This window comes from Xenopus laevis, chromosome 9_10S (assembly GCF_017654675.1).
Source record: "Xenopus laevis strain J_2021 chromosome 9_10S, Xenopus_laevis_v10.1, whole genome shotgun sequence".
In the NCBI taxonomy this organism is placed as follows: domain Eukaryota; kingdom Metazoa; phylum Chordata; class Amphibia; order Anura; family Pipidae; genus Xenopus; species Xenopus laevis.
The window spans coordinates 114,372,212-114,386,344 of NC_054388.1; the positions used below are offsets into that span (position 1 = coordinate 114,372,212).

Below are 14,133 nucleotides of genomic sequence, written 5' to 3' on the forward strand. Positions count from 1 at the left end.
CCCTCCCCTCTTAGGAAGGAAAAGGCTGCACTGGTTCATCAGGTTTGGTTGGCAGGACACAGTGTGGGCTATTCAGTGTCTGAGCCCCTCCCCCTATTATTTGCTGCCCCTTTGTCTCCAAGCCTGTGGCTGATTGTTGCCTTTTCCTGTCAGACACAGCAGCACACACGTTCCCAACACAGTAAATGTATATGGCAAGCTCTATTATATGGGCCATAGATCTCTTTATCTATTTACTGGGGCAGAAACCTGAGGGGCAGGGAACGGATATAAAATGACCACATTCCAACTGGGCCAGAGTTGTGGCTGGAGCAGATTGAAATAAAACCAGAGAAATACTGAGAGACAGAACTGGACCGGACAAGACAATGAGCCTTGACCTGGTGTTTTTCACCCATTTGTTTATGTGCTACAACCAAAGCTTCCCATCCGTGTTTCCCTCATGGAAAATGCTTTTAGTCAGGGCAGGGGCACAAGCTGAAATGTTGCCATGGGAGTGGCCAAGGGTATCCCCCCTGTATATATATACTGTATATATATATATATATACACTAGCAAACGTAGCGCCCGTTGGGTAATGATGTCGATGGCAGCTTCTCTCCAGTGCATTCATATAATATACATAGTGATACTGAAACTCAAGCCAAATGAAATGAATGGCAGTACAACAGGCACAGTGTGTAGGCCCCACAGCATCTCATGACAGGCACAGTGTGGGGCCCCCATTTCTGTATGGCTGCACCTTCATGAAGCACTGCACTTATACAGTTATTTATACAGTAAGAGATCTCATCCCCAGGGGGCTAAGCCGAAAATGTTACTGACGCAGAAATGACGTCACACACGTGTGCAGACCCCTGGGAAGGTCCTTTGCATGGATAAGAGCTATACACTCGCATACACACGTAAACACACTTAATCTGGCCCGATGTTCTCATTTTAACTGAAGATTTTACTGTACAAGAAACACAGACGTGTCTATTCAGGTAAAATGTGCATGTGCCAACACTAATATAGACACACATGCGGAATAGACATAATGGCCCCCACCATATCATCACAGTCACAGTGAGAGAATCCCCAGAATGACAGTCAGCGAGAGAGTCCCCAGAATTTCATGATTCACATCTAGAGTCCCCAGAATTTCATGAGTCACATTGAGAGTCCCCAGGATTTCATGACAGTCACAGCGAGAGTCCCCAGAATGTCACTACAGTCACAGTGAGAGTCCCCAGAATTTCATGATTCACATCTAGAGTCCCCAGAATTTCATGATTCACATCTAGAGTCCCCAGAATTTCATGACAGTCACAGCGAGAGTCCCCAGAATGTCACTACAGTCACAGCGAGAGTCCCCAGAATTTCATGATTCACATCTAGAGTCCCCAGAATTTCATGACAGTCACAGCAAGAGTCCCCAGAATGTCACTACAGTCACAGCGAGAGTCCCCAGAATTTCATGATTCACATCTAGAGTCCCCAGAATTTCATGATTCACATCTAGAGTCCCCAGAATTTCATGAGTCACATTAAGAGTCCCCAGGATTTCATGAGTCACATTGAGAGTCCCCAGGATTTCATGACAGTCACTTAGAGTCCCCAGGATTTCATGAGTCACATTGAGAGTCCCCAGAATTTCATGAGTCACATTGAGAGTCCCCAGAATTTCATGACAGTCACAGCGAGAGTCCCCAGAATGTCACTACAGTCACAGCGAGAGTCCCCAGAATTTCATGCTTCACATCGAGAGTCCCCAGAATTTCATGAGTCCCATTGAGAGTCCCTAGGATTTCATGAGTCACATTGAGAGTCCCCAGAATTTCATGACAGTCACAGTGAGAGTCCCCAGAATGTCACTACAGTCACAGCGAGAGTCCCCAGAATTTCATGCTTCACATCGAGAGTCCCCAGAATTTCATGAGTCACATTGAGAGTCCCTAGGATTTCATGAGTCACATTGAGAGTCCCCAGGATTTCATGAGTCACATTGAGAGTCCCCAGGATTTCATGACAGTCACTTAGTGTCCCCAGGATTTCATGAGTCACATTGAGAGTCCCCAGAATTTCATGAGTCACATTGAGAGTCCCCAGAATTTCATGAGTCACATTGAGAGTCCCCAGAATTTCATGACAGTCACAGCGAGAGTCCCCAGAATGTCACTACAGTCACAGCGAGAGTCCCCAGAATTTCATGCTTCACATCGAGAGTCCCCAGAATTTCATGAGTCCCATTGAGAGTCCCTAGGATTTCATGAGTCACATTGAGAGTCCCCAGAATTTCATGACAGTCACAGTGAGAGTCCCAAGAATGTCACGACAGTCACAGCGAGAGTCCCCAGAATGTCGACAATAACAGTGAGAGCTCCCAACATTTCATGACAGTCTCAGTGAGAGAGTCCCCAGCGTTTGCTATGGGGTAAATAGGGTTGCCACCCAGCTGGCATTTCAAGGGACCAGCTCCAATCCCCATATTTTGCCAGAAGTCCTTTCCCTTTATATAATTGGTTCACCTAATCATGTTGCTAGATCACCTATTTGTCATTTGCCACTCCCCACATCACCAGCACAAACACCTATATACCTTGACCACAACCCTAAGTACAACACACAAAGCTTTCCTTCCGTCCTGATCCAGGCTGAGAGATTAAGGCTGGGCCTTGAGGATACATGAGCAGACTTGCAGGAGTGACAGTGCAAACACTTAACCCATGGGTCGGTTCTGCCATGTCTCCTGATGCTCTTATGTATGGATGGAAGCTCCCTACACACGCACAGCAGTGGAACTGCAACTCACAGGCCCCACAGCCGTCATAGCTCCAGCTACACTCCCTTCCCCCACAGAGGGCATTTTATGTAGTTCAGCCATGTGTCTTCACACCAGCACTGACTGTGGGCAAATACTAAGTTAATTTGATGAGGTTCTTGGCAGCCTTGGAACTTGACTGGCCCGGAATTCAGCATAAGTATTTGTCTGATTGACATGAGATCCACTAGAGCAAATCAGTGCAATCACACCACATAACTATGGCCTAAAAACTCACACACATGGGTATTTCTTCACCTAGTCCTGTGCTGTGCCTTTTGTGTGTGTTCCATTGCATAACAGACCAAATTCTATCCTATAGTAATAGTACCCAATACACCACACTGAACCTCCACAGATACACCACTGCTTGTTCCATCACACCTGCATTTGGCAGATCATTGTCATGCAGTGGGTACTTTCACCATACAATGCGTTCCCAAGTGGTGAAACATAGAAAAATACAACTGTATAAGATTTCACAATGATACGCCCTTGTATAAGAGCCCTAACACAGATACTGGATATACCTTATCCAGGTTTCGGGAACACTCTGGATACTGTAAACCAGGGATCCCCAACCTTTTGAACCCGTGAACAACATTCAGATGTAAAAGGATTTGGGGAGGAACACAAGCATGAAAAATGTTCTTGTGGTGCCAAATAAGGGCTGTGATTGGCCATTTGGTAGCCCCTATGTGGATTGTCAACCTATATTGAGGCTCTGTTTGGCAGTGCACCTGGTTTTTATACAACCAAAACTTGCCTCCAAGTCTGGAATTCAAAAATAATCACCTGCTTTGAGGTAACTGAGAGCAACATCCAAGGGGTTGGGGAGCAACATGTTGCTCACGGGCTACTGGTTGGGGATCACTGCTGTAAACTGTATTTTACTCAAAAAGTTCTTAGAAGAGCAATTTTATATTTGTTGGAGGTGTTTCCCTTTAACAATCCACTTAGCAGCAGCCAAAAGGATTAGTATCTTATTTAAAGAGAACCATCCGTTATCTAAAATGAATTATAAGTAGCTTCACAACTGTATGTTACTCATCACTAGATTTGTACAGTTACTGGTTTCTCTTCTGTGTGTAACTGGGAATGAGCAGTAAGCTGGGAATGATGCATAAAACATTTCCCACATTCATTACAAGTTAATGGTTTCTCTCCTGTGTGAATTTTGAGATGTAGTTGAAGGTCTGAGAGGAACGGTAAGCTGTAATATACGTGCAAAACATTTCTCCCCTGTGTGTGTTTTATTATAATCAGTAAGATGTGAGCGACAGGCAAAACATTTCCCACAATCAGAACAAGAAAATGGTTTCTCTCCTGTGACGTACAAGGTCTGAGGCACATGTGAATGTTTTTTCTTCTTTCAGAAGGCAGCGTGTCTATCAAGATCTGAGTGATGTGCAAAACATTTCTCACATTGAGTTAAATCTAAAGGTTTCTCTGCTGCGTGAAGTCTGAGATGTAAGTTAAGGCCTGTGTGAGATTTTTTATGCATATTAAAGCTTGAAGGATCTGGTTTATCCTCTGTGTGTGCACCTAGTGAAGCACAGTAGGAGGGGGACAGCCAATCACAGCCCTGCAGTCACACAAGCACAGACAGGCTTCAGTTCCCTATCAATCCTCCAATGCCCACATAGCTTAAGGGATGATGGAATAAACATTGAATGATCTTTCTTTTTGCACATACTGCTCCTTAATATCCTGGCTCCATAACAACAATATTACTGTTACACTTGAAAAGGGGGCCTTGCTGCCCAAAACATGTTGTGTGGATGCACAATAAACACTAATTAGAAGGTATTCTGTTCCTTGCCTTTTAATTCACATATTGTACATTTGAATGTTACTGTGCAACCATCCCTTACACTCTGGCTTCTGATATTTTGTGCCCTGCACCCATTACTTACCCAGTGGGTGTGGCTGGGGCTCCTCCTTCATTCCTTCCGCATAAAGGACCTTGTTTCCTTTTATATAGTCCCACTGGTCCAAGGAAAAATAGATGGAAACATGATGAGTCCTTATGGCAACCTGTCACACACAATGTTCCAGTCATTCCCCAGCCAGAGAAAGGGATTATCATCCACTGTTACTAAACAATAAGGGGCCGCTGTACCCACCTCTCCAGTCAGCAGCTGGATGATGTTGGACATGAGTTCCAGGATCTTCTTGTCATTCTTGTTATTTTCCTTCTGTATGACGGAGCCAGGGGCATGCAGGGCCCCCCCATCATCTGACTTCTTCCTAGGGATGTAGTGCTAAATATTGAAAGGAAGAGAGAATGGTGTTTGAGCTGCAGAGAGACCCCCTTTGTACAGACAGACAGTCTCTTGTCAGTGTGCCAGTCACAGTGCCCCTCACCTCTCCAGTCAGCAGATAGATCATCTCCAGTGTCAGATTCACCATTCTCTCCTTCTTCCCCCGCTCCTCATTTTTATCCTTCTTCTTCTTCCCCTTCATCCCTGAATAATAGAGCTAAGGTTACACTCAAGAATGATGAACTGTAAAACCTGTACTTACCTGCACTCCCCAAGCTTCTGACAGCACCGGCCCCCAGCAGCAGCACCAATTTGACGTTTGCGATTAGAAAAGTTACCCACAGTCCGTACCACTCTGTACCAGGCATGAAGTCCGTAGAGGTTTCTGGCCAAAGGTAGTGATGGGCGAATTTATTCGCCAGGTGCGAATTCGCGACGAATTTGCGCGATTCGCGCCGAACGAATAAATTCGCAAAACGCCTGCGAAAATTCGCGGTAAAAATTCGGGCGTCAAAAACGGGCGCCGGTGTCAAAAACGGGCGCCGGCGTCGGAAAAACGGGCGCCGGCGTCAAAAACGGGCGCCGGCGTCAAAAACGAGACGCCGGCGCCGTTTCGCGAAATTCGCGAATTTTGCGGCGAAACGGCGCAAATTCGCCCATCACTACCCAAAGGTCCAAAGGCCATGATATCACTAGAGTGGTGACTAAGAGCACCCCGGATGCTACTGACTGTGTCTGTTCCGCCCCTTGTCTTTTAGCCAATAAGCGAGTGCTCTGTGTTTTCCCGCCAAGCTACAGGCAGCGCAGGACTTGTTTGAGTCAGAGTTTGATGCAGTTGGTAAGGGACGGAGGCTGCCCTTGCACTGTATTACTGTAACGTTTGGTTGGTAGCACGCACTCGGTGCTACTGCCTGATCCATCTCGCTCCCTGTCCTGTGAGCCCATGAGCAAGTATCTCGTCCTCTCTCTCACTCTGTAGATATAAAGCGCTTCCATTCTATAATAAAAGCTGACAGACAAATGGCACACAGTACAATGCAACACACATATGGTACACACAGGCTGCTGTGGCCCCTGGCAGGTAATAGTAAGGCCCCCATTCTTTATTGCTATTGGTTAATGAGCTGCTTCTTTTATTCGCTGGCGCAGAAAAGTGAGAGAACTGCTAAATATATTCCAATTGAGTTTTGGGCAGTGTATTTCTATGGAAAATACAGCTGAAATCTGAAAGGATACGCAAACCTTTAAAGGAGACATTTGGTGTAAAAAATAAGAATGTGCCAGTGCGTTATACTCATTTAGATATAGAAGAATTGTGCTTAAAAAGTAGTGTTTCAGGCTGATTTATTGAATATTTCTGCAAAAACCCCTAATAATCCCTCCCTTCTCTTCCACTTGCTGCTCCCTGAATTCCCAGGCTGTGCTCTCAGCTCACTGCACTGTAGGACAGGAACCAATCAGCAGCTAGCAGGACCTGATAGGGAACTGAAGCCTGTCTGTGCTTGTGTGAATGCAGGTCTGTGATTGGCTGTCCCCCTCCTACTGTGCTTCTGGCAGGGACCGTTAGTACACGACCACCAGAGAACATCTATAGGGAGCTCCAATAAAGGGGCTATTTTTATAGATAGTATTAATGTTTAGCACCGTGTAAAAGCAACACCATATATTACTTATAATTACCTACAAAATTAGTTTTTTTTTTTCATTTATCCTAAATGTCTCCTTTAAAATATTTGAATGTAAAATTGACGGAGGGCTATTCTAAGCACCAAAACTATTAACAGCAGCCTGCTGCAATAAACTTTCTTCCAGAAGTGCCATCTATTTGCTGAGTTGGCTATTTCTAAGCACTTTTGTCATTTACATTCATTTTTATTTATTTTTCATTCCAAGATATTAAGGGATGCATGTACTGTTAATATGAATGAATTTTGTTACAACAGCGCCACCTGCTGGTCAGTTTCCCACCAGTCTGACCACCAAGTAGTCAAGGAAGTTGTCAGGAGAAAGAAAGAGGCTGCTCTGATGTTCTTCTGCTTAGGGAAGATGTGAGAAAGGTTTCTATTTTTTTTCCTAAGCAGAAGTCAATCAATTTCTGGCACTTGATACATTCCACAATTCTTCTTGGTTTTGCCATTCTTTGATGTCATCCCACACATTTTCTATTGGATTATGTCTTGGAATTGGGCTGCCCACTCTATAACTTCAATCTTGTTGGTCTAGAACCAACACTGGTGTGTTTGGGGTCATTGTCATCCTGAAATACTTATTACAAGGGCATTTCCTCTTTGGCATAAGGCATGATTTGGAGGGTGTTGAATAAAATAGATATGCAAGAGGCCTTAGTGATTGCAGTTGTTCCATATTGGCCAAGACGCCCTTGGTTCCCTCTTATGACGCAGATGGCGGTACAACCTCCAATGAGGTTGCCAGTTCTAAAGGATTTGTTGATGCAGGGTCCAATACCCTTTCAAGATGTGTGTCACCTGTCACTGACAGCATGGAAACTGAAAGGCAGAGGCTCACTGATGCGGGAGCCAGAACTGATTTAACAGATTTATTACTAAAATCCAGAAAGTCCACGTCTAACCAATATTACAGAGTGTAGGCTTGTTTCGTCAATTTTGCAGAGAACTCAGAATTCAATCCTAAAATTCCATCTGCAGTGTGGGTGGTAGAATTCCTCTTTGCAGGGTTTCAGAGAGGTCTTGGTGTAAGCACGCTAAGACAAGTTTCGGCACCTTCAGCTATAACTGGCAAGGGTTTGGCTGAGGAGATATTGGTGATACATTTTTTCAATGCTTTAAAAAGAGTGAAACCTTCTCGGAAGGTCCCTCCGTGGGGATTTGCCCTTAGTCTTAAAGGTGTTAACATCAGCTCCGTTTGAACCTCTTGAGAGTGCCTCAGATTGGCATGTTACGATGAAAGAACTCTTCCTGGTAGCAATTACTTCAGCTTGCAGGATAGGAGAGATTCAGGCCTTGTCAGAGAAAGAACCAGATGCAGTAGCCTTTCCAGATAAAGTTGTTCTAAGACCATCATTTCAGTTTCTTCCTAAAGTGAGGTCACAGTTTCATCTAGACTTGGAATTAACCTGTATCGTCATTCTGTCCAAATCCAAGCAACAAACAAGAACATGAGTGGCATACTTTGGATCTAGTTAGAGCTTTGTCCCATTATCTAACTTGGACAAATTCTTGGAGGAAGACCAACAGGTTTACATGATTTTCTAGTAGACTTAAGGCATAAAGATCCAACCGTTAGATAAAATCCGATGGTGTTTTTCTTTCCGTTGAAATACATTGACTGTCAGATATGGATGCATGATCAAACTACTCCATCTGACTTTATCTGAATCGACTTTACATTCTAGCTATAAAGGGATTCGATTCCACAAGATCCTGTTTTTGCCGGCATTCCCGTTGACTTCTTCTATTCTATACTCTACCTCACAGAGCTTTGCAATCAAACTGGGGATCAGAGGTGAAATCACATCAGATATATGCAGAAGCATATATGATCTTTCAGATATACGATATATGACAGTGTTGTGACTCTAAATGAGACCAAGTTTTAAATGAGCAGGGGTAATGTATTACTATTTCTAGGCGCCTGCATATACACTCTGATTTTTAGATTAAACAAGCGACAGGCTAATAGAACCATAAAGAGGAGTGCCAGGAGATGTTTCCATCATCAGTAACTTCATTTATTGGCAGCCAACTGGATGGGCAGGATAATAGGGTCACTGCTGTTGTAAACTCAAGGTTTTAGCAGTGAAAAACATTCTAATTTGAAACTAAAAAAAAAAAACTAGGTAAACTGCAACAGTGCTCAGAAGAGCACTTTGAGCAATTTTCTATCACTTTGCTTGGGGGTGTTTATTTCCCCATTAACTATCTTTGTACTTAAAAATCCCCACATACCCTAATTAAGTGCAAAATTTAGAATACAAAAGATGAAGCCTAAAGCATTAAAAGTTTATTGATCATGCACACTTTAATCATAAAGAATCATATATATTGTATATTACTCATGGCTGTATAATGCTCAGAGTTGTATGTCACTGCAGTTATTAGCAGAAACTGCTTTGTGTAACCGGGAATGTACAGTAAGCTGAAAGCGACGTGCAAAACATTTCCCACATTCAGTACAAGTGAATGGTTTCTCTCCTGTGTGAATTCTGTGATGGACAGTAAGGTCTGTCCGATAGGTGAAAGATTTCCCACATTCGGCACAGGAAAACGGTTTCTCTCCTGTGTGAATTTTTTTATGGAGCCGAAGGCCTGCGTGATTACTGAAACACTTCCCACAATCAGGGCAGGGAAATGGTTTCTCCCCCGTGTGAGTTCTGAGGTGCACAGTAAGACGCGGGCGATCTATGAAACTTTTCCCACATTTAGAACAGGAAAATGGTTTCTCTCCTGTGTGAGTTCTCAGATGCACAATGAGTTGTTGACGTCTTTGAAAACATTTCCCACACTCAGTACAAGAGAACGGTTTCTCCCCCGTGTGAATCCTCTGATGTGCTAAAAGGTCGGAGTGAAATGTAAAATGTTTCCCGCATGGAGAACAAATGAATGGTTTCTCTCCTCTGTGTATTCTGCCGTGTTTAGTAAACAGCGCACGAGATGCAAAACATTTCCCACATTCAGAACACGAATATGGTTTCTCCCCTGTGTGAATTCTTTGATGCTCAGTAAGATGTGCCCGACGAGCAAAACATTTCCCACATGCAAGACAAAGGAATGATTTCTCTCCTGTGTGTATTTTGTAGTGGCAGTTTAGGTGTGAACGATATGAAAACCTTTTCCCACATTCAGAACAAGAATACGGTTTCTCCCCCTTGTGAGTTCTGTGATGGGCAGTAAGATGTGCGCGACGAGCGAAACATTTCCCACATGCAAAACAAAGGAACGATTTCTCTCCTGTGTGTGTTTTGTGGTGGCTGTTTAAGTGTGAACGATGTGAGAAACACTTGCCACATTCTGTACAAGAGAAGGGTTTCTCTCCTGTGTGACTTCTTTGGTGTCCAATGAGATCTGAATGACACACAAAACGTTTCTCACACACAAAACAGACAAATGGTGTTTCTCCTGTGTGAGTTTTCTGATGCTTGACAAAACCGGCCTTAGTTCTAAAACGTTTGTGGCATTCAGAGCAGTTATATATCACTGTATTGGGAGTAGGTGTATCTGTTCCCTGTGCATGTTCTGTAAGTGGATTAATGCTGCAATCTGATTGGTTTCCCCCTTCACATGAAGGTGAGAATCTGGTATTAAGGCTCTCTCCAACAAAAAGAGCAGATGTATTTGTTTCCAGTACTGAGTCTGAAACAGTTATAATTCTAATATCAGAAAGGTCCCCTTCTTCAGATGAAGCTGCCTCCTTTTTCATATCATCTGATATATAATTAACCAGAAAACTGTTATTCAGGCTGCATCCCATAATAGGAGTAGGTGTATCTATTCCCTGTATCTGTTCTGTGTGTTGATAAATGCTGCAATCTGATTGGTTTCCCCATTCCCATGAAGTCAGTTCCTCTTTAATACCATTTGATGTAAAAATATCTGCTGAGCTATTATTCATGCAGCCCATGATAGGAGTAGGTGTATCTGTTCCCTGTATCTGTTCTGTAAATTGATTAATGCTGCAATCTGATTGGTTTCCTCCTTCACATAAAATCACTTTCCCTTTAATACCATTTGATGTATCTGCTGAGCTGTTATTCAGGGTGCAGCCCATGCTAGGAGTAGGTATATCTGTTCCCTGTATCTGTTCTGAAAGTGGATTAATGCTGCAATCTGATTGGTTTCCCTCTTCACATGAAGTCCCTTCCTCTTTAATCTCATTGGCTGGTGGGGGCTGTTCCACTGGAGAAATTTCAGGGTTTGTGACATTTCCTTCAGCACAGAAATCTGCTCCTTCAGTCCCAACCTTGCTTGGTTCATTATTACAACATAATGTTCCTCCCAGATCAGCTGTAATATCTCTCTTATCTTCATATTCACAGTCTGGCAAATATACAAACAGGAGAAATAATTATCACATGTTATACATATATGTAGCGATTCATTGGCACATATTTACCAAAGAGGGAAGTTAGAGATCACCACAGTCCACTAGAGTGAAATTCTGCCACTCTCCATTAATTTCTATGGGATTTTTAAAAGCGTATTTATCAATGGGTGAAAGTGAAAGCTCACATTTTGATAAATATGCCTTTAAAAACCAATATAAATGAATGGAGAGTGGCAGAATTTCACTCTAGTGGACTGTGGTGATCTCTAACTTCACTCTTTGCCCCTTTGTGTTGGGAACTGTCACCCCAACAGGCTCTGATACAGTATGAAAAGTCAGATACAAAGCCTTTAAGAAACAGTTAAAAATAAAAACTGGGTAAATAAATAGGCTGTGCAAAGTAGAAAATGTATCTAATATAGTGAGTTAGGCAAAAATGTAATGTATGAAGGCTGGAGTGACTGGATGTCTAACATAATAGCCAGAACACTACTTCCTGCTTTTGGACATAACTGTTCAGTGAGTTTGTAATTGATCCTCAGCATTCAGCTCAGATTCAAAAGCAACAGATATGTCCCATGTGCCCCCCCCCCTCAAGTCTCTGATTCCTTTAACGCAGTGCAAAGTACAATCTCACTGTGAACAGCAATGGTGTCAGCAGAGAGAGGAGACCAACCAGCTGAGTGGCCCGACAAATCCCCAATGCCTACAATGCTTGGAGAAATCAGCTGGACTATGAGTTTGTCTGGTCCATTTCAACCCACTTGGGACATTTTTCCCAACCCCAGATAAACCTCTAATGCAGGGGTGCACAGGATGTCGATAGCGGTCTACCAGTAGATCCCGACATTGTTCTTGGAGACTACGACCTGTCAGCTGCCTGCGTGCGCCCCCCAAACATAAAAAGAATGCTGAAGAAGGCAGAAGCATGATAAGAATGCAGACTTGCCTGCAGTTGCGATCTCCTCCCTCTTGGCTCATTCCTCGCTCCTCCCTCCTCAGCCCTACGTGCTCAGAGCTCAGCTCCTAAACCAGGCTGAAGGCTGAGGAGGGTGGGCTCACAGCACACCCTCTCGTCCGGCGCCCATCCCTCTCATGGGATGCTGTAAATCAGCTCCATCCAGTCTTCCTCCATCAGCTGCCAGCCCCCGCTCCACTCCTTTCCCCTCACACAGAATGGTACAATAATGTGCGTATTTCCATCACCTTGGGGCCATAGGTTAAACTGACCAGTAAAAGGGTGGGTTTCCAATATCCTGCTGCACTGCTAATGAGGATGCCCCTCTCCCACATGTCATGAGAAAAGGTTCCTGTCCTCTGGCCATGGTGCCATTCCTGGGCCCAACATCATTACTGTGAGTGTGGGGCTGGGCAGTGTGTCATACAAAATCCAAAAAACTTTACTACTCAACTGCTGCAGTCTATATAGGCCTGTCAAAAAGGGCCAAGTGCTGGAATATAGCCCCCAACTCCAAAGGGCACTCAATTCAAAAATTCAAAGATATATTGACTGGAAATATATCTTTGAATTTTTGAAGTGTGTCATACAAGCCAGTGCATGTTTTATTCAGCGTGTGGTGAGTCCTGCCTGGCCAGGGATTGAGTACTGCCTGCTAGTGTATTTTTAAGGCAATAAGTTATTACATTTACCTTTTAGACTAGCCTGTGGCTTATTGTAACACACATCACCCTCATCTTACCTATAGTTGCCTGTGTATGCAGACCTATGCACTTTAATAGCAGGGAGTAACATAGGTTGGACTTTGCTTAGGTTTTTTAAGGGATCTGCTAAGGCAGACAAGGCAAGAACCTTGCCTCAGGCGGCATGAAGCGACCAGTTACCAGGGGCGTCAAAAAGCTGCCTCTGGTAACTTTAAGAGCCGCTAGTGCAGTGAATTGGAGATGCATGTTGCCCTTATAGATGGCCGATTGGTCACATCCCTAAGGGCCTGCAGCTCCTTTTCCTCTGGCTTCTAGTAGGTTAATATGGACGAGGCAGAGCTTTGGGATCAACTTTATATAATACACTATAGTATTATAACCATTTTATGGGCTGGAAACTTGTTCTTGTGCCGTATGGTAGACGGCCCACTATTTTTATCAAGGTAGATCTCCTGATGGGGGCCAGGTGTCGAGAGTAGATCCCAGGGTAACAAAGTCTGGGCACCCCTGCTGTAATGAGATTTCCTTATGCACAAACTGCTCCTTAGTATCCTGTCCCCATAGCAACAGTATTACTGTGTAACCATCATATGTAACTCACTGCTCCTGCTTTACTGTCAGCAGCTCATTTGTGTTTCTGTTGTTCTCACACATCTCTTGTACTGTTCCACTTAAGGCTAGGGCCAGACCAGTGGATCTTGGCCTGTGGAGAAATGCAGCTCCTCCACTGCTGATTGTCTGCCCGTTGTATCTGCACCAGGAAACATCACCTCCACTTGGGCCTGTGTTTCTCTGTAAGCTGAGATCCAACTTGTCTGACCCTAGTTCACTTACACACCAGCTGTTATTATTTTGTGCCCTGCTCCCATTACTCACCCAGTGGGTGGAGCTGCTGTGGCTCCTCCTTCATTCCTTCCTCATAAAGGTCCTTGTTTCCTTTTATATAGTCCCACTCGTCCAAGGAAAAATAGATGGAAACATGATGAGTCCTTATGGCAACCTGTCACACACAATGTTCCAGTCATCCCCCAGCCAGAGAAAGGGATTATCATCCACTGTTACTAAACAATAAGGGGCCGCTGTACCCACCTCTCCAGTCAGCAGCTGGATGATGTTGGACATGAGTTCCAGGATCTTCTTGTCATTCTTGTTATTTTCCTTCTGTATGACGGAGCCAGGGGCATGCAGGGCCCCCCCATCATCTGACTTCTTCCTAGGGATGTAGTGCTAAATATTGAAAGGAAGAGAGAATGGTGTTTGAGCTGCAGAGAGACCCCCTTTGTACAGACAGACAGTCTCTTGTCAGTGTGCCAGTCACAGTGCCCCTCACCTCTCCAGTCAGCAGATAGATCATCTCCAGTGTCAGATTCACCATTCTCTCCT

General features: G+C 44.1%; 1 protein-coding gene across 1 annotated transcript in view; it reads right to left on the minus strand.

Annotated features, from left to right (window-relative positions):
* Window positions 1-9,026: 9,026 nt before the first annotated feature.
* The window catches only part of LOC108704265 (oocyte zinc finger protein XlCOF8.4-like), a 34,335-nt gene continuing 29,228 nt past the window's right edge, over window positions 9,027-14,133 (minus strand). The window contains exons 5-7 of the mRNA XM_041578128.1: window positions 13,840-13,971; window positions 13,627-13,750; window positions 9,027-11,081 (exon numbers count right to left, since the gene is read on the minus strand). Coding sequence (XP_041434062.1) covers window positions 9,118-11,081; window positions 13,627-13,750; window positions 13,840-13,971 — 2,220 coding nt within the window. The 3' untranslated portion in view covers window positions 9,027-9,117. The remainder of the gene's footprint in view (window positions 11,082-13,626; window positions 13,751-13,839; window positions 13,972-14,133) is intronic.